Genomic DNA, 27,085 nt, shown 5'->3' with positions numbered 1-27,085 from the left:
CCATATTTTCCTTCCAGGAAAGGAATTTCACCAAGTGAAATTGCTGAAATGATGGCACCCAAAGGCCAGTCTCAGATGGTTAACACCGGCCCATGAGCTACACTGGCTGGAGGCTCTGTTCCAATTAACAGAGAGTACTGGAAACACTGCTTTTCACCCCAAACCAGAAACAAATGGTATTGTGAAACAGCAGAGACCTCTGAAACAAATAAAGTATCTGTCACCACCCACACAATGCTGTGAACTGTGCCAGTTCCCCTACCTCCCCCCCAAAATGCAGTGTTCATCCCTGGGAAACTAAATCTGGAGGGAGCTTGGCTCTTCCATTTCGTTGGAGACTTTTGAGAAAGGCTTATTCACCAGAGGATGGATCTGCACTGGTAGCTTGGGTCCTGCAGGGTGAAATAATCGTGTCTCCTGCTGTAGGAATAGGCCTGATGGTGGAAACCACAGGGAAACAACAGAGAGATATAACAGGTAATAAGTGAGCTCCTTGGCACTTCCCTACAAGAGCAACATATTCCACAATAAAAGCCCTGGGAGGCCTTTCTTTGGAATTTGGTCCTAATGAAGACATTTGCAGAAGACAACTGGCCAGCAGCAGTTGACAACTGAGAGCACAGCCCTTCTTCTCTCCTTGCTCAAGTGCTCTCACAGCACAGATGGAGCACCCGCCAGTCTTGGAGGGGATCCTGCTCCCCACCTGCCCTGGAACTCCCTCTCTGCTTGCATGGTCATTGGGGCAGGATAGGGACTGAACTGTAGTTTCACCCTAATGGGGTTTGACCTTAAATTGGTTTGCCAAAGAGCGAGTAGAAGACAGCAGTAGCTTCTAGAGGAAGCAGGCTGCTCTCCTGCTGCGGGCTCACAGGTTTGCCAGGCTGCAGGACCTGAGTGTCCCAGAAGAGGCTGTGACAAAAGGCAGTCATTGTGCCCAGCTTCCCTTTGTGACTTCAGGGTAGGAACTTGCCTGTATTAGAAAATGGAAGCCAAGTGCCTTATCTAATCCCAGGGCCAGGTGGCTGGAGCCTGGGGAAAGGCAGTTGCTTTCTGGAGAGACTGCCACCAAAATAATAAGATTGAGGAGCCAGTATACTTTTAATGCACTCAGGAAAATTTCCAAGATGCCTTGGATCAGAGATACACACAGGCAGAGGGAAATTTCTGATGCACAAAAACTCCCACTGAGGCTTTGGTGCCTCCCATCCTGCACACCCCTGAAAATCCAGTCTTAGATGTCTTAGGCTGGTGCAAAAGTTGAAAGCCTCTTTTTATCTCCCACACATCATTAATGCTTTTGACACTAAATGTAAATCTCTCAGTGCTGACACCCTTCTTTTCTGCTGGGAGAGAGGATGGAGCTCACAAGCCCATGGGGGTGTAATCCAGGGCTTCCTTCTTGCTTGCACCATGTTCCCAGGACAGGAATGGGGAGCTCCAAAGTGCTCCTGAGCTTTGTACACATAATGTGAGATACAGGTGGTATTTTACTTTTCCTTATCCACAGCAAATATAAACAGTTGCCAAGCCGAGCATTTGCAGGACTTGTCATGAACTGTAGTGATCAAAGATGTAGGGCAGAAAATTCCTCCCAAGGTTTCCTGCCTCCAGCTCTCAGTTTATACCTGATGTTTCAAAGCAATCTTTAGAAAAACACATCATCTTGATTGTGGAGGTGCACTCTGCATTTCTTGTCTATCAGTACAACTCCCTTGGCCTGTAACCAGTGCCTGCTGCTCACCTGGGCTGAAAGTTATGCTGGTACAAACTAGAGCAAAGGAAATGCAAAAGGCTCACTGCTGATGCTGTAAGCTCTGCAGCAGACAAATTAGTGCTCAAAGCTACATGCCCACGTTTATCACATTAATTGATAGAACACAAATAGGTCTCTGTACAGAGTCTTGGATTAATTCCTGTGGAGGGCAACCTTTAAGGTAAATTTGATTAAATAAAATCATATTTGCATGGTCGTAGGCTGATGGATGTCTCTTGCAGTCTCTCCTGCAGGAACTGGATGTAATGCTTTGGATCCCACACAGAGTTAAACTCATAGTGTTCCATGTCTGTCAACAGGATGATGTTGGTTTACACCAGATAAGGATTCAAACTGCATCACTGTGCCTGTCCACCTCACATTAGGTTTCATACTGCCTTCAAATTGTACCAGATTTGTTAAAACACATTTGAGCTCAGAAGAAAAGGGACCAGTGGCACGGTGGCCCTTTTCTCAGAGCCCCAAAGCTTCCTTTTCCACTTGGAGTCTCCTTCCAGACATGTCTGCCCACACAGAGAGGCTATGATGGGATGAACAGGTCATTGGTCCAATAGGAATTTTGCAAGGCAGTCCAGGAATGAGGAAAATCTGCTGGAACACCATAAGGGCTATGGAGTCCATCCTGGAGTGCAGAGTGGTCTATGCACTGTGTGTTACAGCTGTGGGATTTGGTTATCCTCAAACATCCTTTGGTTATCTTCTCAGAGAGGTAGTGGTTGGTGGCATCAGGTCACAATGTCAGCAACTTTGTGTGACGCCAGTTTGGCCAGCTGATTCATGGGAGAGGAAATAAGACTTCAATGCTACCACATCCCTTCCCCAGCTCCGCCCCTTGGTTGCTCAGGGATACTAATTATGAAGGAGGCTCTCACTCTGCTGCTGTGTAATTATGCAATGCACACTCCAAGCCTTAACATAGCTGAGTGAACTCCTTTTTCATTTTCCCCTGTTCTCTGAAGACAACCGTTGGACCAAACAACAGTGCATCCTCCTAGCAATAAAATCTGGGTAGGCACAGTGCCTGGGCTGGAGATGCTGCCTAGGAGCTCTTGCACAAGGTCAGTGTCCTGGCACGTCTTTTGCCTTTGGTTTTTGGACTTGGGGTAGCAAGCTCAGAAAACTACACCTTTTCCAACAGCAGTCAAAAAGCTGTGTTTGCAGAGGTGAGAGGTGTGGGTAGCAGATTTTGGATTATGCCACAGAAGGAGGGATTCTGGTTCTGGTTTAGAAGCAGCTGATGATCACGGGGGCATCGATTTCAGCAAAGAGTGTACTGCCCTCCCCAGCATCAGTGCTCTTCAGCGCATGGTAGCTTTGCCGAAAAATTGCCATTCTCCTGGTGTGCCCCAGTCCCCGGAGCGCGAGGACCGCAAGAATGTGGTTCTTGCTGCAGGAACAAAATAAAATCTTGCTTAGTCCTGGCAAGCAAAATCAGCCCAGAGATAAGCAACCAACAACCATGCCAGAGACAGAGCAAGGCCATGGCAAAGTGCTGGGGAATTTCCCCTCACCGTGTTGGAGGAACCACCAGGGTATGGGTCTGCAGCCTCCAGAGGTACAGAGCCAGCAGGCATCAGCTCCTACCACCCTGTGGTGGTGGTGCTGCCACCCTCCTGCTGTTTTGGAGAATTTCCTCCTCCATCTCCACACACACGTGACATCTTTCCCAAGTTTTCCCGAGAGGCTGCAGACCTTTTATTTAATGATTATTTTGAGTTGAGTAATGGAAGTGCTAATATTTAGGAAGCTGACAGGCTCTAATTAGATTAGAGATAGGAAAGCCAACTTGGAAACATACCCTGTTCCAGTAATCTCAATATATACAAATTCAGCAACGTCTCTGAGAGCTCAGGGGAAGAATTAAAAGAGACCTGATCAGGAAGCAATGCAGGACCAGTAGGTTCGGCCTCATTTTCCAAGCGTCATTGTTAAAAATAATATTGCTCAATAATGGAAAGTCAGGAAATAGATCAACCAAGAGGATGAGCCTAAAAACCTGGCTGGGGTCCAAGGCTAATGATAAAAAAGTACCACAAATCACAGCCTGGAAATTTGTTTTGAAATAGCTAAGCCTGACTAGCCACCATTTACTTCCTGCAGTCCTTCCCAGAACAGGCACTGCCTCCTTCGACAGCTTAGTGTAGCCACTGGGATTAAGGCTTTTTTTCTCCTGTGGGATAGGTGTGTTCACCTAGGGAATTACTCAGGAACAATCACTCCTTTTCAAGACTATGTCTTGAATTTCCCCACACAGATAAGCCTGAAGCATATCTGACCCATTCAAATATACTTATGAAATTTTTTATCCTCAGTTTTGAGAAGAGGAAAACATATTTAATGTAATTTTTTTAATGATTATTTGAGGATCCACTTCAGTGTTGTGATCAATTTATTAACTATATGGCTTATTTTCAGTTGTAAAAATGTTGCCCAGCAGGAGTTGTGTAACCCAATGCCTTTTCTGAAATTACTCTGATTTTGGAATTTTTTGCAAGCTATGCTACTGGTATTCGTTCTCAATGGCTGGTGGAAGAGCTGTGGAAGAGAAGGCAACTTCTGACATGTAGCTGCTTAGCCAGGCACGGAGCTAGTCAATTTGTTTACATTTCCAGCAGCCTTAAATTTTGCAGATGCTGCTTTGGAACAGCAAAAGGAAAGTACAAAAGAACAAATTTGTAATTTATTCCAAAATGTAGTGACTGTGTTGAGGCCTTGACAGAAACTGCAGCTGGACTGTGTTAATGTATGCTGCACTTTGAGATCTGGGAACAAGAGACAAACTATTTGCTCTAAAGCTGGAGCCTGCAAATTGGCAAGATGGGCTAATACTGGTAATGCACTAAAAAGCTGGCACTATTTGGGATGGAGCTCAGAAGTTCTGGCATCTGCCCTTGCCTGTACCTGATATCTGGATAATCCTCACACAGCTCCTTGACGTGCTCCTCAATCTTGTCTTTTCTGTCCTCCCCGATGATATTGGCAATGTGGTGTATGGCAGGATGGAGCCAGCCAGAGTCAGAGCCCTGTGAAGGATGAGGCATAGAGGAATGTCAGTGGGGAGTGCAGCCTCTGCAAAATGCCTTTTCACCTGCAGTGTGGACCACAGCAGAGGGCTGCCTTTACTGGCATAGGACAAGCTGCCCTGGGGCAGTCAGGGTGCTGCTGGGGGTCAGCAGGGTGCTGGGTGGCAATGGCAGCCTACCCTTGGGAGCTCCTCTGGGGCTTTACTCCATGCTCCCTGATGCCCACAAGCACCTCAGAGAGCCAGACACTGGGCAGGACATTTTGACTGTGGTCTGACACAGCAGTTGGATGCCAGAGACTTCACTTCCTGTTGCCTAATAATTTTGTGTGCCTCCCCTCTGAGCAGTAACCACCTGGGTGGGATTTAGTGCCCTGGACACCTCACTCCCTACAAAATCTGATGTATTAATTGGTTTTGGCTTTCCTGAAAATCTCAGACTGATGTTGTGTAGTCATGACACACACAGCCATAATTTGCTCCCCATCACCCTCCGGTATGCAATCTTTGTGCCTGGATGGACCTTCTCAACAGACTCTTGTCCATGAGCTGTACTGAGGGTGGGGATCTTTTGGAGGCAAGGTGCATCGAATGGCCCAAGAGAACAGGCCCAGGAAGAAATTGCAACAGGATAAGTGTGATCCCACAGCACATGAACCACCCTATGCAAAGCACCCATGTGCCTGGGAGTAGTTAAAGCACCAGGCACTGCAGAGCTGCCAGTTGAGCACACACAAGCCAGTGCTGCAGAGTAGCCATTGAGCTGGAAGTCCACACCATGAGTGTGCAGTAACACCTCCTTGTTTTCTTTTAAGGACTTCTACATGTCTCAGGGCTTGCCCTCTTTGACAGCCTGCCACCTCTGTCTCTAGGGAGCCAAGTGGGAATCTTGCACCTCCAAGAAAGTGGCAGCCAGGGGGTGCCAGGAGGGAACTCACTTACCTGATCAATGAACATGTCGTTAAGGATTCTGGCTTCCTGGCTCATCTTTTCACTCACTATCTGCCGTGTCTCCTTGTTCATTTTCCTTCTGGGTCTGATGACCTGTGCAATGTATTCCCTCACCACATACTTATGAATGTCATGTAGAAGCTCCTGGTTAAAAAAAAAAAGCAAACCTTTTGATTTTCCTGTGGTTTCTGTGCAAGGCCACAGCAGTAAGGGAGGCCAGTGGGAAGGGCTTGGGTCTTTAGTAGCCATCAAGGGCATAAAGCAGATACATGAATGCAGGAGGACACCATCAGCATGCACTGCCCAGGACATCTCTGCCAAAGTGAGATGGTGACTCAGCCTCTTGCTGTGGCATAGAACAAACTCAGTGCCCAAGGAAATGTCATGGAAATACTCCTCACCCTGCAATAGCCCATGATTTTGTGTCAGTCATTTGGCTCCTCAGTAGCAAAGGGGAACATTTAGAATTCTTTTGAAAGTAGGTTTTGATGGTATTTGTAGATTTGCTGTCTCCTACCCATTTATTTCACAACTCCAAGGATGTGAAAGGAGCTTATAAACCTATGACCCATGGAATTACAATGTTCAGTGGTAGTGTTCACCAGAGTTTTTTATTCTTCTTTAAAGGGACCAGTTCCTGTATCTAAACTACAGAAAGGAAAAGTATTGCTTGCTCTCATGTGGAAGTGCAGTAATAGCTGAACTCCCCCACATCAGCTGTCCTCACAGTTATAAACAGCCCCCGCTGTAGGAGATGAGTCTGCAGGTCAAACCATAGCCTGCAGATGACAGTGGGACACTCCCACCATCACTGCACCCTGGCATGGGACAAGCCACTTACCTGCCTCTTGGGCTGCCTCATGTGCTGAAGGTGCTTGGAGAACTGGGAGACTGCTGATGCCAGCGAGTCTGGCCTTTCTGTTGCCAAAATCCAGTCCTTGGTCAGGATTTTCTTAAAGAGAGGCTGAAAAAAGACCAACTCACTGATAGAATCATGAGATCATAGAATCATTTACATTGGAAAAGACCTTTAAGATCAACTCCAACTGATAGCCCAGCACTGCCAAGGCCACCACTAAACCATATCCCTAAGCGCTACATCTACACCAGGGATGGTGAATTTGCCACTTCCCTGGGAAGTCTGTTCCAATGCTTTACAACCCTATTGGTGAAGAATTTTTTCCTGATGTTCAATCTAAACCTCCCCTGGTACCACTTGAGGCCAGTTCCTCTTGTCCTATCACTTGTTTCTTGGGAAAACAAACTGACTCCCACCTCAAAATAACCTTCTTTCAGGTAGTTGTAGGGAGCAATAAAGTCTCTCTTCAGCCCTCTTTTCTCCAGACTGAGAGCTCCTCATAAGGCTTGTTCTTCAGACCCTTCACCATCTTCATTGCCCTTTCCTGGACCTATTCCAGCACCTCAGTGTCCTTGTAGTGAGGGGACCAAAACCGAATACAATACTCAAGCTGTTACCTCACACATACAGGGGAGTAATCACTTCCCTACTTCTGCTGGCCACACTATTCCTGATACAAGCTAGGATGTTATTGGCCTTCTTGGCCACCTGGGCACACTGCTGGATCATATTTGGCTGGCTGATGGCACCCATAATATTCAGACTAGCTGATGTTCTAGCCAAAAGCACTCAGCTGTATGCCTGCTCAGGAGGCTCGAACTGAAAATTACAGAGCACTGACAGCACAACCAGTCTATGTGACAACACACCAGAAATTAGGTACCAGAACCACAGAGTGGGCTGTGGTTCTCTCTCCACCCTGAGTAATTCAGATTCACACCTCCTCTTTCTGGGCAGGTGCTCCAGTGCAAACAGGAGAAGCATCACTCCCTGAGCAAGAGATGCTTTTTAGCATTAAAGTCTTACTTGGGACACCTCATTTCCTTGCTCTGTGCCACCTTCTAATCCACCAACTATATTTCTTTAGGTAAATAAATATGTATCACCGCTGTATGTAAGAATAAACAAATGTGAATATTAGCCAGAGGAAACTCATGGGTAGAACAGGCTGTGGAGTGCAGCCATGTACACTAGTGTTATATGGGTTTGGATCAGCTATGGACATGACAATCACTTGGTAGTGAATCTGTTGGAAATCAGCCCAATAATACATCACTTCTCCAGCCTTCTCCACGTGGAAATCAAGCTCCTCTTGCTGACAGCACCTTCAGGGAGCTGTCTGTACTCCCTCCAGACCCATATGTCTGCCCAAAATCTCACTGGAATTTTCCTTCTGCTCAATTGCTCTGATGTGGTGGTAGTAGAATAGCAACTGAGAGCGCTCCCAACTTGATGCCTCATCGTCACTGATGATGTGGGTGTGATGGCACCATTTCCCATCTGCCCTGAGTACAAGGTGCTCTGACCAAGTATCTTCAGTGTACTACTTTCCTTGATGGGTCTCTGTAGCTAATGTGCCTTCACATGGGAACACTACAGCATCTGCTAAAGGCTTCTGGTTGCTCCCAAAAGAGACTTTCCTAATAGCCATATTCAAAATACCCCTTCTCTGGCACATCCTCTTCACACTTTAGGCTCCTGACAATCGCCTTCCCAATTGTTTTCCCCACCCATGCCTTCCTGCTGTGCTCCCAGTCTGCTGGAGGGCTGTTTAGAAATGCTTTGCCTCAGCTGCTCCCAGTTCTCACGGCATTTCAGCTCTATTGCTCAATGCCTTGGCTTGCCTCTTTCCTTTCCTGCTCCTTAAGCTCCCAGACAAGATCTGCAGTCACTGGAAAGTCCCCTTGGCAGGCTCGGCTTAGACTGGAGCAGTTGCATGACTGCCTTGGTTTCAGAAAGTTATGCTTGGTGACTTAGAAAATTAATTGGAATGAGTGAAGAGGGATGAGTCCAAAGCCTTAATTTCCTCCATGTTATACCAGCTAAGGCTAGTGGACTCCCATCTACAGAACCCCAAAATCATAAACTCCATTGTAATATGTTGTCTTTTATGCCTTGTAATAGAAGTTGATACCAGAGCTTTGTCAGCTGATACCAGAACATCAGCATTCTCATGCTGAAAGAATCAGTCTGCCTTCACCGTAGAAACAGCCTAGAAAAGTCACCTCTACCAGAATGAATTCTGTCCTGTCTGAACAGGTCGTTAACAGATCGTGATGGCAGATCTATGATTAAGTATGAGTAAATCAAAGTCCTGAAGAAGACAAATGTTTTAAAAGAAGGAAAAATGTCCCATCAGTGGTGTCCAGCTGACTTCCCTGGTGCTTCGCTATGGATGAGGTTCCCCCCACTGCTTTGCCTGAGAAGCTGGAGGTCACCAAATACCCTTTCCTTTTGGTTGCCATTGTATTGAAGTAAGCAGCTGGATGACATATCATTGCTCATGGGGAAAAACTCCCAGGATGCTGGAAGTGTTGTTCTGAGTTAAGGAGAGTTTCTACAAATGTCAGGCAGGAGGCATTCTGGTGGGACCACAACATCTGCATGGCAAAATGAGACCTAGGTGGCAAGACAAGGGAAGGGCCATGACCCTCAGCTACTGCAGTGGTCCTGCACATACTTCTTATATTTAGTAAATAATCACAGAATCACAGAAAACATATACTTGGAAGAGACCTCAAAGATCATCCAGTCCAAGCCTTGACCCAGTTTAGGGTCAATCCTAAACCATGTCCCTAAGCACCAGGTCCACAAGCTGCTTAAACACCTCCAGGGATGGTGACTCCACCACTGCCATGGGCAGTCCATTCCAATGTTTGATAACCCTCTCTGTGAAGAAATATTTCCTAGCATCCAGTCTGAAACTCTCCTGGTGCAGCTTGAAACCATTTGTTTCAATGTGGTCAAGATTCTCTTACCTGTGCTTTTGTTCTTAATTTATTTAAAAAGATATTCGTGAAGTTCCTTGTCAAAGCTGCCAAAGTCTTCTGCAATTCCTCAGTGTTGACTTTAAACACTGTTTCTAACCCTGACCTAAAGAGAGAGAGAGAGAGATGGCACCAATGGGTTAATGTTAAACTGTAAGCCATTACAATGCTCTGAGCATTTTATCCAGATTGGCATCTTAGACATTATTTTAAAAAGAAATTCCTGTATCCAGTACTTCCTTTTGGAAGCACTTAATGTGTTTAAGTAATGACTTATTTTTACAATCTTTTTATACTGAAAATTAATCACAACCAAGTAACTGTGACTAAAAAAACACCTATTTCCTTATCAGGTGGGATAGTTCAATCACAAGGAGCAGTTACGTAGGCTGGTTACTTTTCCACTTGAGTGACACTTCTACTGAACAATATCCAGTGAGAAGCACTGAGGGGTTTATGGGGTAAGAGTGGAAGCCAAAGAAGGCAAAGCTGCCAACCCTGCACCCCCTGGAGCCCAGCTGACTCACTCCACACAGCAACTATGGGCAGGTGCTGGTACAGTGAACTATGGAGGTGGAAACCTGTGGAATTTCCTAGGGACAGTGTGTGCTTCTGCAAGGCTTCTCTCTACTGAGGAGGAAAATACAACTTCTCAGAAGTTAATGAAATCATCAGCATTATGTGTGGGCTTTGGGGGCATTGCGAGCTCCTGGCTTTCTGCTCACTTTCCATCCCTGGCCTGTTGTAACGTGCTCCAGGGCCAACCAAGGCAGTACCACCAGAATGCCAGTGGTCCCCAAACTTTCTTGGTTGTGCCACATCCACTGCTGTTGACCAAGGAGAACAAGTTCCTGCCACTGTACACTAGCTAGTTTATATGTCTGAGGCTGTCCAAGCAGCAGTACAAAATACGCAACAGGAACCCTCTTGCCCCAGACTGAGGGCTCAGGTCCATAACTCCTGCTGAACATTGGAAGTTTGTGTCCAGCATCCACAAAATCATGCAGTTACGTCATCTGGCTCTGCCCAGCAACTCATTACCCTAGGCTGATGAATGTTTAACTTGACTCAGGAACAAACACAGCAAAGCCAAGCCACCGCTCAAACACCTGCCAACTCCCTGCCTGGCGATGGCTTCTCCCTTCACCAGTCCCCAGCAGTGAAGAGCAATTTTCCACAGGGGCAGGAGGAGGCAGAGGAAGCCGGCTCCCCAGCGAGGTTAGCATTGCTGGAGATATCGTGCCATCTAGAGACTTCCCGACGGTAGTGCTCGCTGCTGCTGCTGCCGTCAGCTCCTGTGAGAAATCCTCTGCATCCCCTGAGTAATATTTGGCATGTAGCATCCCTGCTATAGGCGGTGCCAGGCAGTGATGCAGCTGCATGGGCCGGAAGTAACAACCCAAGATTTTCGGTGGCCAGACCCCAGGTGTCAGCCCTGTTTGGGTTAGCTGGATTGGCCTCCAAAGCACTACATCTGCACGGCAGGGATGACCCCAGATGCTGAAGAACCCCTGGGCTTCAATGGACTATGTCCCTGCATGGCTGCAGACTGTCCCAGCAGGGCAGGTGCTGTACAAACAGCCCTAGTTCCTCCAGGTACTGGCACTGGAGTGCTGCTGCAGCTCTATGGGCAGCTGTAGGGTGGGAAGTGCAAAGTCGTCATGTGCCATAGCACCAGGCTGAGGGAGCAGATGCTGGGACATAGACTGACTGGTACTGTCCTGCTTACGGGGAGAGTGCCTCTGTCCTGCAAGTGCTCTGTGATAGTCAGAGCTGGTGTGCATATCTGTTCATCAGAGACCTTTTCAACACATGCCTTTCAATAACTAATTCATAACACTTGCAAAGCCCCAGAAGTTCCTGCTGCCAGCAGCGATGGCAGGAGTTTATTTGCAGGTCGAGCGCTTTCAAAGAGTTCCCTCCAGCCCAGTGCCAAAAGCAGCCTTCAAACTGTGTTGTTGGGTTTATACTGCTAACCTCCAGAAAAAAAAAAACAAAACACAACCCCAAAACAAACAAACAAACAAACCCCCCCTCTTCTCTGTGGTTAAAAATATGGGCTGAAAATTAATTTAAAGCTTTCATGCAAGCACCAGAACCAACCCCACTTTTGTCTTTCCACTCTTGTGACTTCTGTGTGTCTCTCTTGGGGAAGATTCCCCCATGAGGAGAGAAAGGACTGGAGGCTGAGCTCCCCAAGGAGACCTTCGTCATTGTTTTCCAGATGTTCTCTCCCTCCCATACCCCAGCAACATGGCAGCTCATCTTGCAGATGGTAGACTTACACCAGATCATGGAAGCTGTTGATGTAGGCAGCAAAATAGGGTGCAAAGATGGGGCTGTCCTGGGCGGTGCTCCATGCTGAAAACTCCTCCCCAAACCTGCAGGAGAAGACAAGCAGGTAACACCAACTGTGAAGGGACCGAGTATGGCTCATCTTCTGTGTACACTGCAATGACAGGAGACACTGGTGGCTGGCCCAACTTGTCCCTTCTGTACATGGACATGTTTTTCCAACTGTCATAACATGGGTGTGCATTGGGGTGGAATAGATGTCAGATAATTATGGGTTTAGGGTGTGCTCGCCTGAATGGGTATGCAGCACGTCTGGAGACATGCCAGGGATCTTGGCATGCAGAATCTGTGACTGTTCCTCATATCGAGGAATTAATTGTGGCCATGGTACTCAGGCTCATCAATCAGGTAATATGTGCCTTCTTAAACAGACAAAACCAAGAAAAATTATCTTCTGGTTGATTTTACAACAGAAGGTAGATTGGAATGAGGCAGCACACCTATGTTTCCCTCCCATACTTTCAGCCTGGTGTGTTAGGTAGCTGTTTTCTTTGTATCACAGCTTTATGTTTTTGACAGATGTTCTACAGACAGGTCTGCACTGCTCAGGCAGGCTTTGCCTAGTCGACCTATTCTTTGTCAGGCTACAAAAACCTACTCAGGCTGGCCTCAGCCACTTGCATCTGAGGCTTGTTTAAGAAAAAGCTTCAGTTTCAGTGACACTTTCATCTGAGAGCCCTTACTGCCCCAGCTGACATTTTACACCAATTTTGCTGAAAAAAAAAAAAGACCAAAAAAAAAAAAAAGGAAAAAATAATTTAAAAGTGAGAAAAAAAAAAAAAAACAACACAAACAAAATAAACCCACGAGAAAAGACAAGGAAGGAAAAAAAAAGCCAAGGAAAAAAAAAATGGAAAAACCCCAAACAAAACAACCACCAAAGAAAAAACAAAACCAAAACTGAAAAAAACCCCAAACCCCAGAACATCAGTACTGTCTTTCCCTCAAATACCTAGGCAGACTTCAAGGCCAAATAGCTGTTTTGAACTACCTTGCTTGCCTTGGGTATGGCAGACACCGGTACATCACTGGTCTATTAGAGCTGAGGGTTTAGAAGGGAAAGTGTTGCCTTTAGTGCGCTTCAGACACCTGCCACACCCTGGGTTCATGATCTGAGAAAGCAGTACTTGGGCTCCCCACCCTCCTGCAAAATGTCTATTATCAAACTCCCTGCTCAGCCCCTGCCAGAGGTGGGAAGCTTCAAATGTTAATGCAAAATTGGTTTTGGTCTTGCTCGGAGCTGACTGATGCTGAGCAGGCTTTCTCCTCTGCAGATTGTTGCTCAGGCAAATGGCTGTGAACCCTCCCCAAAACACAGCCCCATCAGAGGGGTTGGACAGCATGTCACTCTGCTGCTGCCCTCTGCAAGCCAAAAATCTTCCCTGAAGCATCACCAAAGCATGTCACACAGGGTAAGATCTGAGACTGTAACTTGGTGGGGACTACCAAGCTACCAAGCACAAAAATGTTTCAGCAAAGATGCAGGGTCATGTGTCCTTCAGACACTGAGTACATTTGAAAAAGACACAGAGAGGGTCCCATCAGTCATTTCTGTGACTATAGCCAAGGGATGCAGGAGAAAACCCTCTCAGAAGAACACAACTAGATGACATTTTGGGCAAGCAGGGCCTAGGTGGTCTACAACTGATGCTTCCCTGTGGCTGTTGCAACATCCAATGCCACAAAAGTCCTAGACAGATGGGACCACAGTGGTCCCATCCCTTTCCAGACAGCAGCTCTTTCCTGGAACTCTGACCCCAAATTTTGGGACTCTCAAGTGTCCCATCTAGGTCTGTTTGTGACTTCTTCCATGCTGTTTTGGAGCTTGCTCACTATTTGACTTATTGTGATCTTTAATTCTCCCAGAAGCAGGCTTGTGCCAGCTCAGTGCCAGCATCCGACCCAGTATATGAACCTTTTCCCTACTTTTTTACCAATGTGGGATTCATTTGGAAGGAATGTGCTGCCTGGAGCAGTGATGACCTTGGTATGAATTCATGCAGTTCTGTCAGGCACAGCTCAAGCATTTTAATTTCCAAGCTTCTGCTGATTGCTCTGGATATCTTCATGTGCTCTCCAATGATCTAGAAAAGAGCATGAAAAAACTCCAGTGGATGGGACAAGCATGGGCAAAATATCTTTCACAAGGATCTTGCACGAATAAAACTGATCCCTCTAGCAAAGGGGGACAGGCACAGATGACCTGTTGCCAGGCAGTTTTGACTATTCTCTGGTGCTTTTAAAAATAATCATCCAGAACGGACCAAGAGGCACAAACTGATTTGTGACATAATCATTCATCCCTAATGGCCCCGTGTCCTTCTGCTGTCGAGCATGAGTTAGACAGGGTGTTAACCAGAGCCCAGAGCTGCCCTGGTGCCATTTTCCTCTTTTGGTGGGATTTGCAGGAGGCATCAATCCCCAACTCAATGCCCAATGGAGCTGAGCTCTCCCTACATCTCCATGCTAAGAATGTCTATAAGCACCATCCCTGGGACTCCCACAAGACCCCTCCTCAAGAGTGATACCAGGGCTGCACAGAGAGTCAGGCATCACCCCAAAGTTGTGCTAGTATTGAGGCTCCTCCCAAATTCCAGTTCCCACAGCCTTAGCGGCCTCTCCAGAGGGAGGAAGGCTGGAGTTCTGGTGCGTCCTGAGGCATCCTACCCATATGCTAATCCAGTTCAGACCTGCCTACTCAGTGATCACATAATGTGTAATATTGCTCCATAGAAAAAGAGTCATGGTAGCAGGCAATACTCTTTGATTTTCTTTCTTTCTGTCTCCCTCTCTTTTTTATTGGTATTATATAATTGAAATGACTCAACTCTTTGAGTAAGGAGCATGAATCCAAACTTCTGGTGGATTTATTACCCTGTAGTCCCTAAAGCTAGTAGGAGCCTTTCATTTTTTGTACTGTTTAAACTGGAGTGCCTGTCACTGCCTACAGCCTTTCCATGGTTGCCGCAGCCCTGGGACAAAGTCGCTCTTTCAGCCAAAGGTTTTTTTCTAACAAACCTTTTCTTTTTTTTTTTTTCTTTCTCTTTTTGATTTCTAATCAAAGAGATTTAAAGGACTTTAAAAACAGTTGCCTATTATGTTGCTGACACAATTGACAGCAGGTTTAATTTGCAGCTGGAAGGCAAGCAGGAGAGCTAAAAGTTGTAATAAACGGCATTTTCTGCTCTAATGTATTCTTCCAGTGCGTGACTAACATAAATTATCGCAGGAGGCGGTACCTCCACCTCAGAAAGTAACCATCCAAGTTCCCCTGGAGCCACAAAGCCCCCCACTCTTTGCCCCAGCTAATTGAATACCACTTGAATATCAAAGGAGAGTGAGGAGTAGTAGAGATTTTCCTTCACTTCTGGATGATCTTCCTTCTCCCACTTTTCTGTGGCCTCCATTCTCAGGATCTTTTCAAAATAGCTTCTGATTTTCCCCTAAATGTTAAACAGAAAGGAAATATTCAGCTGAGGATAACGAAGCAAGAATGAGTAATGCAGCTCACTCTGTTTGCTCCATTGGCATGTGTGAAAGGCTCGTGTGTGCAGTGAGAGAAGATAGGAAGAGTCAAAGGTCTTGCTTCAGGCCCTGTCAGTCTTCACAGGGTCTTGGGAAAATTCAAGAGCTATGTCATGTGGAGGCAAGATACTCCCAAATCAAGAAGGACTCATTCTCCACGCAGAGAAATATTGTCAGCATGTGCAATGCACAAGGTCAGGATTACAGATCAAACTGGTCCTGTTTGGCAGTACAATGACTTGAGTAGTGGCATCACTGTTATGTTCTGGCTGATAAATCAATTTTGTTGCTGGTGAAACAAAATGATCTTTCACCAGCACAGTGGAGCAATACTGATTTTATTTTATTCAGCTGGGTACATTGAAGTCACCTTGAATGGTGCCCTGTTTAAGAAATGGTTTTCAAGAAAATGTCTGAGCCCAGCAAAGGGCCAGGAAAACATACGGTCTTACTCAGAGTCCCAGCTGAAACAGCACTGTAGAAGGGACTTCCTAGAAGGAGCTGAACCATGGGGATGTGCTCTGGTGGGGCCATGCCCAAACTTGTCTTCTTATAGCAAACTTCAGGTGGAAAATCACACATTGTGAAAGTAGCAGCTAAAATGCCTTTATATTTAGCTTTGCAATCAGTTCAACCTGATGCAGCCCAGTTATGACCTTTCAGTAAGCTTCTACCATATACAGTTCCTCTGGCTCTCTGATCATCAGGTTCAGGCTCATAGCATGCTTTGGTCCCTGAACTGGCATTCAAGACTTTTTTTTCTTTTGATTAAAGGCTATTCTGGATGGTGCTGGCAGGACTCGGCACCTGGTGGGGCTAGAAGTCACAAGGCAGCTATCTAAGACCTCTGCCCAGGGGCTGGGGCTTTGGTACTTTCCCTGGGTGGCCTGTGGGGACAAGGTCAAAACTCTCACCTTTGCAGACGCAATGTAGTTGTTTTTCAGTTTATCCCAATCAGCTGGTGTTAACAATAGGGAAAGGTTTTCTGTCTTAACTTCTGGTTTGAGATCAGGGTGACCCAGAAAGAGTTCACTGGAAAGATTCAAACGAACAAATTATATTGCCTCAGAGTGTGAGTAAACTGATTGAATATTCATGTGGCATGAGCTACATAATTATTAAGCCGTGATAAATATACTTAAAGCTGAAATTGTGACGCTTGTTTTCAAGCTTTAACAAGAAAATCTTTCCTTGCTATTCAAAATCCTAATTATTCAAAATCAAAGTGATCTAAGGTTCCAGCCCACCTTAGAAATCATGAGACTTCTGAGTTGTTTGGACATGAAAAGTACTATGAGAATTTACTTTTTAAAATAAACAGCCTGAAGCTGATTCATTTCACTGTGAGCTTGTGAAATGCCTCTCAGGGTAATTCCTGTAGCAGTGTGCTGCTTTGGAGTTAGCTGATGTTCTTGGCTCTCCTCTGGTGTCACATCAGGCATTATGTCAGCCTGGTATTTTTCCCTGTGGGTTATCTCTAGCAAGGGGACGTGGCAGAGCAGGTCCTGTTCTTTGCAGACCAGCCTCTGGAAGGCATTCCCACACCCGGGACACGGGCCATGGCATCACTGTGACTCCTCTGCAAATGCAAGCAGTGGGTGGACATGTAACTACAGAGTCTGACTTCAAAGTGCACTCAGCTGACACATGACTTTACCGCTCACTTTCCTCTGGATTGCTGCGTAATCAGGCTTGCTGATTAGCAGGGAATCAGGAAAGGGAGGCACTGCTTGTGTTTCTCCCTCTGGGGTGAGAAACCTGTTATTAGCCTGTACAATTGAATGTGCTACCCTTGCAATCTGCCATGTTCATGCACTGCATCTTTCAGGGTCATGAAGGTGGAGAGGAGAAAGCAGAAAATATTCATGCACTTAATGAACGTTGGACATAAGTTGCAAGCAGTCACCTGGTTAGCAGGGAACACAACTGCAACATCCTACGCAGAGCCTGATCATTTGTCTGACACCAAAGAAGGTCCCCATTGCCAGACCAGCACTAAGCCCCATGGTTGGGTTCGGATCCAAGTGAGGATTGTTCTGTAAAAGGTCAGGCTGGCGCATAGTGACTACTCAGCAGAAAAAAACTCAGCCTGCTGATAGCATCCTGGAGTCAATGTTCCTGCAGCTATGGTTCAGAGTTCTCAGAAAGGTGTATCTGCATATTTAGAGCATTGCACAGCCCAGCTGCTCCAGGGGTCTGCTGATCATTTGAAAGGACACCACAGAATGAAATACAAACTCTCTACCATGACTGAAACGACTAGCTCAAGGGTATACCCATGGAGCTTATTCACCTCACTTTCTTATTTTTCACTTTGTTTTAATTGTAGAATTGATAATGAGTTTGAGTCAGACAATTTCTTAATTTTTGAGATGGGTCCCAAGAGGGGATGAAGTTCTTTTTAGAATAGAAAAAGTAAATGGTGGTAACAGCCCAACATGGCAAGGTGATTGTAAGTAATGCCCAAAATGGCTGAAGGCTCTTAGTAGTCTGTTTCACGGCAAGTTAAAGAAATATGGTGGGGGCACTTTTCTTTGGTGCAGAACCTGGTTGCTGAAAGCTGTTTCTGCCCCACTCTCCTGTAATGTTGGGGTGCAGTAGAGTTCCCAAGGGCTGAGGACACGCAGGACTTTCTCTCCAGATAAAATTGGCGTGGACACATGAGGGACAATGGCAATGGGTGGCAGTGTCATTCCCATAGCAGTCCTGCCATAATGCTGGTCAGCCAGTGCCACAAAGTGGAGGGGTTTACACACGTGTGATCATGGTCACCACACCAGAAATGGGGTTTTAGGAGCAACTAGGCAAGTTCACAGAAGAAATCTGTTGAGGGCTATTCAAAACAAAGATCATATGTGGGCCAGATGTTTCTGCCCCGAAAGCTACTTCAGGCTAGGAGTGCTCTGGGCAAGAGTTGCTGCTACTTGCTCTGCTTCACAACTGCTCCCTTCATGTCCAGTTTTGCTCACTGTTTGTCTCAGTGTTGACACTCCTGCCTTCACTCCCTCTTTGTGTGAGGGGTGCCAGTACGTTTGCATTTGTCCCATCCTTGGCCATCTGGTTCAGGCCATTCCTGGAGACCAGCTAAGGATGCAGACACAATTTTTCTTTGACGTGGCTGGTTTTACATGCTTATTAGTAGATCCATCTCTTGTGGATGTTGCCTGTCTCCTCTTTCCCTCTTTACTGTGTATTTCTGTTGGGTTTTAGTCTGGGAGCTCTTTGGGTCTGGGATGATGTGCTGTGGTCTAGGCCAGTGATCAGCTAGGACACACCATGGCTGGACCATCTAGAGGTGCCTACCTTAGATACTTCCTTTGTCTGTAAAAGGAGGCAATGTCCAGCAGCACAGTTTTTACTGCTATTGCAGGAAATTCCTACCTTTACTCCCGCACACTCAGGGTGCCCTGAGGATAGTGTTGATATGTCTGTACAACTCCTGGAGTATTTTAGTCACCCCTGAACTTAAGGGAGCTTCGAGAAATCCTAGAAACTACAGACTTCACATTTGACTAACAGGCATGTCTGAGCCAGAGCCTATGTTTTAATGTGGCTAATTCCACACGATGGTGTCTTGGCACCTCCTTGGGATGATTCTGACCCTGGAGCATGGTGGGTAATGTGGAATGTTTCCAAATACGTCACAGTTAATTAAACAGGAAGAAAGCAGCACTCCCCAACAGGTCCCTCCCTGTGCCTGGAAAAGTCACTGAGCAGCTGCTTAACCTAGCAAAATATCTGCAGAAAGATTTACCAGAGCTGCAAGGAGGAGCTTCCTGGCCTTGGAGCACAGCAAGCGGGAGAGGGAGGGGAAAATGGAAGAGTTTGAATCTATGAAAATCAGCAAGTGCGTTATCCACAAACCTTTGTCCTCACCTATTAATAGATTAGCTATCTGGCTCTACTGTAGAAGTGACCGTGTCTCTCTTGCTTGTTTAAAAAATGGAAAATGTCCTGGTGCATTTAAAGCACTCTGGCCATGCCACTCTCCAAAGGAGGCTGAGGCAGTGTGGCAAGCACAGCATCTTACCTGAGGTAGGTGTTTGCCACCCAGTCAAGCATGGTGTGGAGCTCATTGAATTCCAGCAGTCTGTGGGAGAGAGCTTGCAAATGTGAGGCAATGGCCTTGTGAAAAGCCTCCACATATGCGTCACACACTTGGTACTCCTCTGGATAGCACTTTTTTACTGAGAACTTGATTTTCACTAAGTCTTCACTCAGGTGTTTCTGGAGGAAACCGAAGTGAAGATCAAGCCAAGAACTGTCTTCTTCCTTTGATGCCATGGGTACCCTCAGGACTCTTTTTTTAGCACTCTCATTGATAGCTTTCCTCCACTCCTCCTTCCATTTCCTGGGTGTGCCAAGCAAGTCTGATCCAGGACCAGCAGCACTGGCTGTGTTAGGATGAGCTGCTTCTTCACGGGCAATTAAAGTCACCAGGGAGGTCAGCATGGTAACTTCTACAGTGGGTTGTTCCAGTGTTTCCACCACGATGGACTGTATCACATTTGTGAGGGAGTTATAAAGCAAATCCACATCTTTGGATTTCCGCACAAACTCTTGTGGATTGTCCACGTATTTCCCAGCGTCTCGTTCAGCGATAGTCTCATCTTCCAAGTACTTGATGCTTGCAAATGCTTCTAAAAGTTGCCTTTTCTGAATAAGTTCATTGATTTCCATTACTGCAGAGAGAAGGGAGAAAGAGATTGGGACAAGGCAGGCATTAGATGATTGACAGGTTGGTAACAAGACAAGATACCCCATAGGGAGGCTTGTAGGGCTGCTTTGAGAAGCCAGGTCCCAACAGTGCTGTTGAGACTGATTCTTCCTGTCCCTACCTCACTGTCTCTTCAGCTCCTGTTTGACACGAGAGGAAATAAGTGGAAATACAATCACTGCAAATTGAGCCACATCTCTAAACTGCTGGTTTCAGAGGTGTGAAATATCCCAACACCTGATTGCAGCCCTGCAGGAAAACCCAGAGCAATGGCTAATGAGGCTGCACAGAGGGACGCAGGGGTCTCAGGCTGCATAAAGCTGCTTCTGGTTCTGTCCCTCTGTTAGTGTGCATCTAAAGTGGGACTGGCAGTGGGGACAGTTTGGCATATATCCTACCAGCAGGATTTCCTTTAGCATGGATACCCTTCTTTCCAGCATACCAGTTTGCTCAGCACACCTCTGCTTCTGAACTGACCATGGCAGCACAGCTCAGCTCTGGCATTTCTGGCTGAAATGGCATTTCAGTGTGTTGCCCAAGAATGTCCAGGGGTCTGGCTGGAGGAGCTGGGGGGAGCACAGCAGGACAGACACCTTCTGAGCTCACCGTTCAGACATCTCGCTAGATAGTTATGTCTGCTCCCAGCCTACCCACCAGCATGTCCTCTAGAAATACTAGGATCCTGGATGAGCAGCATACTGGCTTGGGAATGCCCTGGATATATATTTTTTGGGATATTCTTCTTTCAGGGTCAACCCTAAACTCCCCTCCTGTCTTGATTTTGTGCATGATCAAGTTCTCCTAAGAAACTAGTGTCACAGCTCCTGCATTTCTGAGGGCTGAGCAAAATGCTAATACAAACCACAGAAGTTGTCACTGGTGATTTGTGTCTCCCTTTAGATGTAGGGACCAAGCTAGAAAGCCAGATGCTGGCACACGAGTGACTGGCCACCCTTTTCAGCTACTGCCTGTCATAGCAGAGGGCCTCTGAAAGATGTCTCTTACCCCTTCCAGAAGCACCAAAAAGAGGGGATTCTGGAAAATAAGAAGGCACAGCTTCTCAGCTTTGCAGTTATTGCAGTTTGCAATAACCCTTTGGCTAGGGGCTGAGCAGAGACTCTGGGATGATGATCCCAGGGCCTCAACAGAAGGAAACAGAGAAACATCAGTGTGCCAGATATGTGAAGTTCACCTACCTGTCGTGGTTCATGGGTGGATGACCTGGCTGTTCACCATCTATATATAAACCTAAAGCCAGGTGCCAAGCACTGCCTCTCACCAGCAACATTTGTTTTCCACGTGGTGAGCACTGCCTTTCTTGGATGGCTTAAGGAAGTGTGTGCACTGAAAGGGGATCCAACCTGTGTTGCTTTCTCCTGGTATCACATTGGCCTTTCCCACCTCCTTTGCTTTTGGCATCTGCTACCAGTACTGGCTGGTGTTGGCAAAGGCCAGGGAAAAGCCACCAAATACAGTTACGCCCAAAGTGGCTGAGGTCTACTGAGTTTCCTGTTTCTTTTTCAAAGCCTTACTGGTGCAAGAACTGCTGCCTATTTGTCAGTAATGTAAGGAGCATTTGTCGTGTGTTAAGGAGATTCAAGAGCACTGCTAGCTTTTGAGAAGCCCCAGGAAGTTCTCATCATCTCCAGCATCAAAACAAATGCTCTGACCGGGAGATCCCACTGTGATACTGGACATAAGGCAAATATTAAAAGAGTAACAAACATCATTTAGGCACATATTGCCACTGCAACTGGGATATACACGCATAAAATTATATGGACAAATTTGAGAGCACTCAAAGAAGATATGAAGCCCATAATTTATGCTCTTGGGCTTGTCTGCACACAGATTTTATACCATATGCACCAAGTAATCTGTGCAGTGTATGAGTATCTGTAAGAAGACAGAAATGCACCAAATGATCAAACTACTGATGTAGTATACAGTGCACAGAGTTTTGAGTGCTTCTGTGGAGCTACAGATTCTTCTGCACTCAGAAGGGAGGGCTATTGTGCCAATTAATTTAGTCTCTTCTAGATAAATTAGTAAAAAAAACTGTGTTTGCACAAGTGCTTGCAGTGAGAGACTGAAGGAATACATTCTGTTCTGTTTATCAAAGTGAGAAAACATCATTTAATCACTATCTAGAATAATTTTTCAGGGAGGTGATATTGGGTGCTAAATGGATCTTTAATTTAGCAATACAAGATCAGCCAGCTGGTAGCTGAAGGAAGACAATTGAAAGGCCATTAACCATTATGCAGCTTAATCTTGCACATGATGGAGTCTCCATTGCTTGCCATATTTATCTCAGGACGAGATGTGTTTCTGACAGAGCTGCTCTAGTCTGGGGCAATCATGAGTTATTTGGCACAGGATGGGCCTTGTCATGCAATTCCTCAGTTTGTTTATGGCAGGAGGGCTTATGGTAATGCTTCCTGTCACTCCTCATCTATGAGCCTTTAAGGACTAATAAAGTTTATGAGATGGTCTCAGATCCAGCTTACCAGCCTCACAAATGTATCAGTGCAAAGCAGTAAATAACTTCATGGCCCTTGAGCGCAAATGATAGCAGTGAGATAACGTCAGCCTGTCTATCTCATCTCCATGACATCCTATGCATTAGATCAAGAAGTACTTTCTGGAAATGTAGGCTGGGGAAGGGTCAAGCCATGACTCCTGGATTCATTGTATTTCCTCTGCCATGAGAAGGTGGAAGAGAACAGGACCCAAGTCAAGATCAAAGTCATTGCAGCCTGCCTGCACTTAAGGAAAGGTGAGAGCTATGCTGAAGGTAGTTAATATAATTTGACTAAGTCCTATCTCTATAATACTGACAAAACTCATAAGAGCAACAAGCCTGAGGAAAACAAAGAACACATATCTTCAGAATCACTGCTGTGAGAAGAACAGCTGGAAAGTCAGTGTAAGAGAACAAAGTATTTGTAGCTCTCTCTTGGCAAGGTGGTTTCTAAGGTTAGGAACCAAGGTGGAGATGCCAAACCAGATCACATTCAATCCAGCTTTTTTGCAACATCAAGGTGTTGCAGCAACCTACAAGGACAGTCTGAGAACCATTAGACTGAGAACTCCAGAGGTGAAATGCATGCAATAGTGTAGGAATAGCCCACATTACACTACTAGATACTGTCAGAGCAGCAGCTCCCAAACTGTGCTTGGCAGACAGGTGGCACTGATATGATGGGTGACACGTCTGACAGGTAGGTAGTTGATATGGTTAAACTAATGCTGTTGAGGCTACAGGGTGACCTATTCAGTAACAGGCAACCCACCCAGGCTGGGCTATGTAACACCCCAAGGAGTTTGTGTTGGGCCCAAGACATGCAAGGTGCAAATTACTTGAAGGTTACATATAACCTGCCAAGCAAATTAGACTGGTGGTTTTGCTTCTTACCTGAAAGAGGTTTTCCTAGAATGGGCTCTGCTTCTTCTGTCTTCTCACCAGCCTTCTCCACGCCATTACAGATTGTGGGTTTGTTCTCAGAGTTCTTGGAGAATCGCAAAGAAAGTAGTTTTCCTTTCCAAATGCCTGTATCTTCCTTTCCTTTCTCTTTGTTCAGACTTCGTTTTGATTTCCGAATGCTTGACATTGCTTTAATCCCTCTTTCAATGAGCCCAGTGTCCCCTCTATGGAAAGCTGGGCTGCTCAGTTCAGAAGTAACCTCCATCTTTTCCTCACTTGCACTGTTATTCTGAGAGACTGGTTCTGATGTCACACTCTTTGGGACTAACTCTGCATTTCTATTCATCTTGCCTTTCCACAATGGGTTTTGTAAGCAGGTTGGTGGTAATCACTGAAATGCATAAATCGTCAGAATTAGATGAGACGTTTCTAAAAGGGTGCTTCTGTGTCTCCAAAGTCAGTCCTGGACTGAAAATCTGTCCCATCCCTGCATTAGCAAGGACAGAGCAATTTGTTCTAGCCTGTAGCTCCTGAAACAATGTCTCTACCCACAGACATCAAACTTCAGCCTGGTTTTAGCTCTGGAAAGCTGTATAAATGAGGAAAGTGACATCTATTTCTCCAGTGTCAAGGAATCACTAAACATCAGAGATGTTGAAAATTGTGTAAACATATGGGTTTGGTTGTTAACAAGGTATATTTTTACTTTTGTTTCTTCTAGGCAGATTTCCAGCCATGCAGGAATGATAACCTTTCCTGAGTCTCACTGAAATCCTGCCACTTTCTGATATCGATATGGCAACTTCAGGTCATGCTGCTGGTTCTGCCCTGCTCAAGCCCTGACCTGCTGCTGCTGGAAGGTGGCCCAGGGGTGAGTGGTCCCTGGTGGGTGACTGAGCTCTGCTCTAGCCCCTACCATCAAACTGACAGCAATCTCAGCACTCCGAATTGTCATGGTTACAGTGCAGGAGGCTGTACGATGCAGTAAGGGTTCACATCACTCATTCTGCCTCAGAGGACTGCATCCTGGCATGCTGAGAATGGATATCTTGAGGGCCAAGACAGCCCCTACATGAGCTGCAGGGCATGCTGCAGAAGATTTCATATTCCAACAGAAGTGCTCCTGTCATTGCTCTGGGCTCTAGTCACAACCCCTGCACTTGCTCAGCTCCTGCCCTGCTGCAGACAGATATCTCCCCTCTAGCCCACTGTGAGAGCTGGCATGGGGCTTTGCCTTCCATGCCTTGCAAAGGGCTCTCAACCAGGTCACCAGCTAACATAACTGACTCATGGAGATGCTGTACACTGCAGAGCTCTGTTGATGGGAAATGCTACGTTTCCCCACAGCAGGCTCAAGGCAGCTCAGCAATCAGTTTAAATAATTTTAAATTGCTATTGCTTGAGGACACCCAGGAACTGCCTGTCTCAAGTATGCCCAGCAAACAGAAACCAGAGACTGAAATACGATTGCAGTGAACAGACATTTTGGCACTCTGGAAACAGATCTCATTCTCCCCTGAGCTGAGTTTGGCCAGAGTTTTGCTCCCTTGTGCATGTTTACTTCTTAGGCTATCCAACTGTGGGGACTGCATCTTCCCATGGGTTGGCTGAGCTGCTCGCACAGCGGGGCTCAGACCCTGCATCACACCCTCTCAGGGGACTATTAAATCATTCATTGCCTTGCTCAGGCTCTCACCCCAGCACAGCCCATGAAGAGAATGGGAGGGAAAGAAGGGCACCTAATTTTCCAGGGATTTCAGTAGGAAGTGGGCTGAGTCACTGGCTCAAACTCTGCATAGGAGCTCTGTGGCCAGAGTGGAGCAGCAGAAATGAATAAAGGGCTGAGCTGTGCAGTGAAGGGAGCCAGAGAAGGAGGACAAAAAGATGTGAGCCCACAGGCAAGGAAAGAGAAGGAATACACACCCCAGTAATGACTGAACCGATCCCCTCTGCAGCAAGCTGGGATAATGCAGGCGTGATCCACAGAAACTGATAGAAGCTTGGTGCTGCAGGAAATCTCAGGGAGTTGTGGTGTTGGGTGGGCAGCTCTGAAGGCCAGAAGTCCTGGTGAGTTTGTCCGCTTCAGCTGACTGGAAGACCATTCCACACACCTGTGTTGACTGAGGGCCTCCTTCCAGGAATGGCACTGCTCTTCATCCTCCTTTGTCCTCTGGAAAAGGGTGGTTGGAAGTGCTAAAAAAGATGTGTCCCCACCTGCTCAAGGCCTTTGCCTGTTTGCTTCCAAGGAGAGACTGCAGCACTGTTTCACTTTCATTAGCCCTGGGCACTTTAGAAGAAAGGAAGAGGTGGGGGAGAAACGCTGAGCAAGCTCCAAGAATTTCAGGTTAATTATTTACTCTGCAGATCAGAGACTCAACAGTGGGGTGAGGTGCTGGGCTGAGCTGGGCTAGGGCAGCTGGGAGGAGAAAGTTTTTGGCACCTGATCCAGCCCCAGCAAGGGGGTGGCATCTGGGTGTGGGGGTTCAAAAGTAGCCCCAGTGCTGACATGTGAGAACAGCTGCAATTCACCTCTTTCTGCCCCATTTCCAGAGGTTGCAGGTGTCCTGGTTCCAGTAATGATTGCCATGTGTGGGTGAGGGGCAGGGAGTGCTGTGTCTCATGGTTATATATTTATATATTCACCTTCCTGCTCCACACTTTGTCCTGGGGACACTTATTTCCATGAGGATGCTGGCCCTGGAACTCTCCATTTCTGGAATATTTGTGCCCTTTGGAGGGAGCTCAAAGCAAAGGAGCCAAAAAGGGTTCTGTAAGGTTTAGATGACAACAGGCACTTGGCTTGTCACTGAGTGATATAAGTGATTGAACCCTGGGGAGCATTTGGTGCCAGACAGCTGTGAGCCAGGATGTCTGACTGGGCACACTGGGCAGTCCCAGGTGGCCAAGACCCTGGTGTAAAGCAGGAGGACTAAATCAGGAAGTGCCACCATACCATGAGCAATATGCACTGCTTGCTTTAGAAGCCTGCCAGGAGGTCACCTGTCAGTGTGATAGGGGAGATCAGAGGGAATGATGCAATGAAATTCTGTGGCATTTGGACTTTGTGCTGCGTGGAGCACAACAGAGAGGTTCATAACTTTCCTATGGCTTTGTGTCCAGGTGATGGAAAGTGTGTGTTTGGGGAATAATTAAGACCAACTGAATGTGGCAGTTTAGGCTGGGTGCCCCCTGCCACTGCCGCATGAGATACACCTCTGGTGTCCTGGGTGCCCACCCACAGGGGTGGACACAGGAAACGACGTATTTCTACCCATAAATCCTGCACCCTATAAGGCCATCTGCAAAGTCATTCTCTTCCTCTTTCTTCCCTCTCCGCTCCCATGGGAGATGTCCTCTCTTATCGGGTAATGCCGGGGGAGTATCCTCAAGGCCTCTTAGGCCTGTCTAGGCCTAATGCCAGGAGGAGAATGGAGGGGGGGGCAGTCTCAGACCTGGCCAGCCTGAGAC

The 27,085-nt window shown here is 46.6% G+C and overlaps 1 protein-coding gene across 1 annotated transcript; it reads right to left on the bottom strand.

The window, feature by feature from the left end:
• Positions 1 to 2,998: 2,998 nt before the first annotated feature.
• Positions 2,999 to 23,963, bottom strand: EXOC3L4 (exocyst complex component 3 like 4). The gene is made up of 11 exons (XM_054400665.1): positions 23,609 to 23,963; positions 19,504 to 20,155; positions 16,388 to 16,505; positions 15,266 to 15,391; positions 13,932 to 14,032; positions 11,879 to 11,974; positions 9,585 to 9,699; positions 6,589 to 6,711; positions 5,739 to 5,891; positions 4,676 to 4,797; positions 2,999 to 3,161 (listed from the first exon to the last, which is right to left on the bottom strand). The coding sequence occupies exons 1-11, from the start codon at positions 23,961 to 23,963 to the stop codon at positions 2,999 to 3,001; spliced, it is 2,124 nt and encodes a 707-aa protein (XP_054256640.1).
• Positions 23,964 to 27,085: the final 3,122 nt, after the last annotated feature.

The sequence above is a fragment of the Indicator indicator genome, chromosome 4 (assembly GCF_027791375.1).
Source record: "Indicator indicator isolate 239-I01 chromosome 4, UM_Iind_1.1, whole genome shotgun sequence".
NCBI lineage: Eukaryota > Metazoa > Chordata > Aves > Piciformes > Indicatoridae > Indicator > Indicator indicator.
This window is presented reverse-complemented; position numbering and strand designations above follow the sequence as displayed.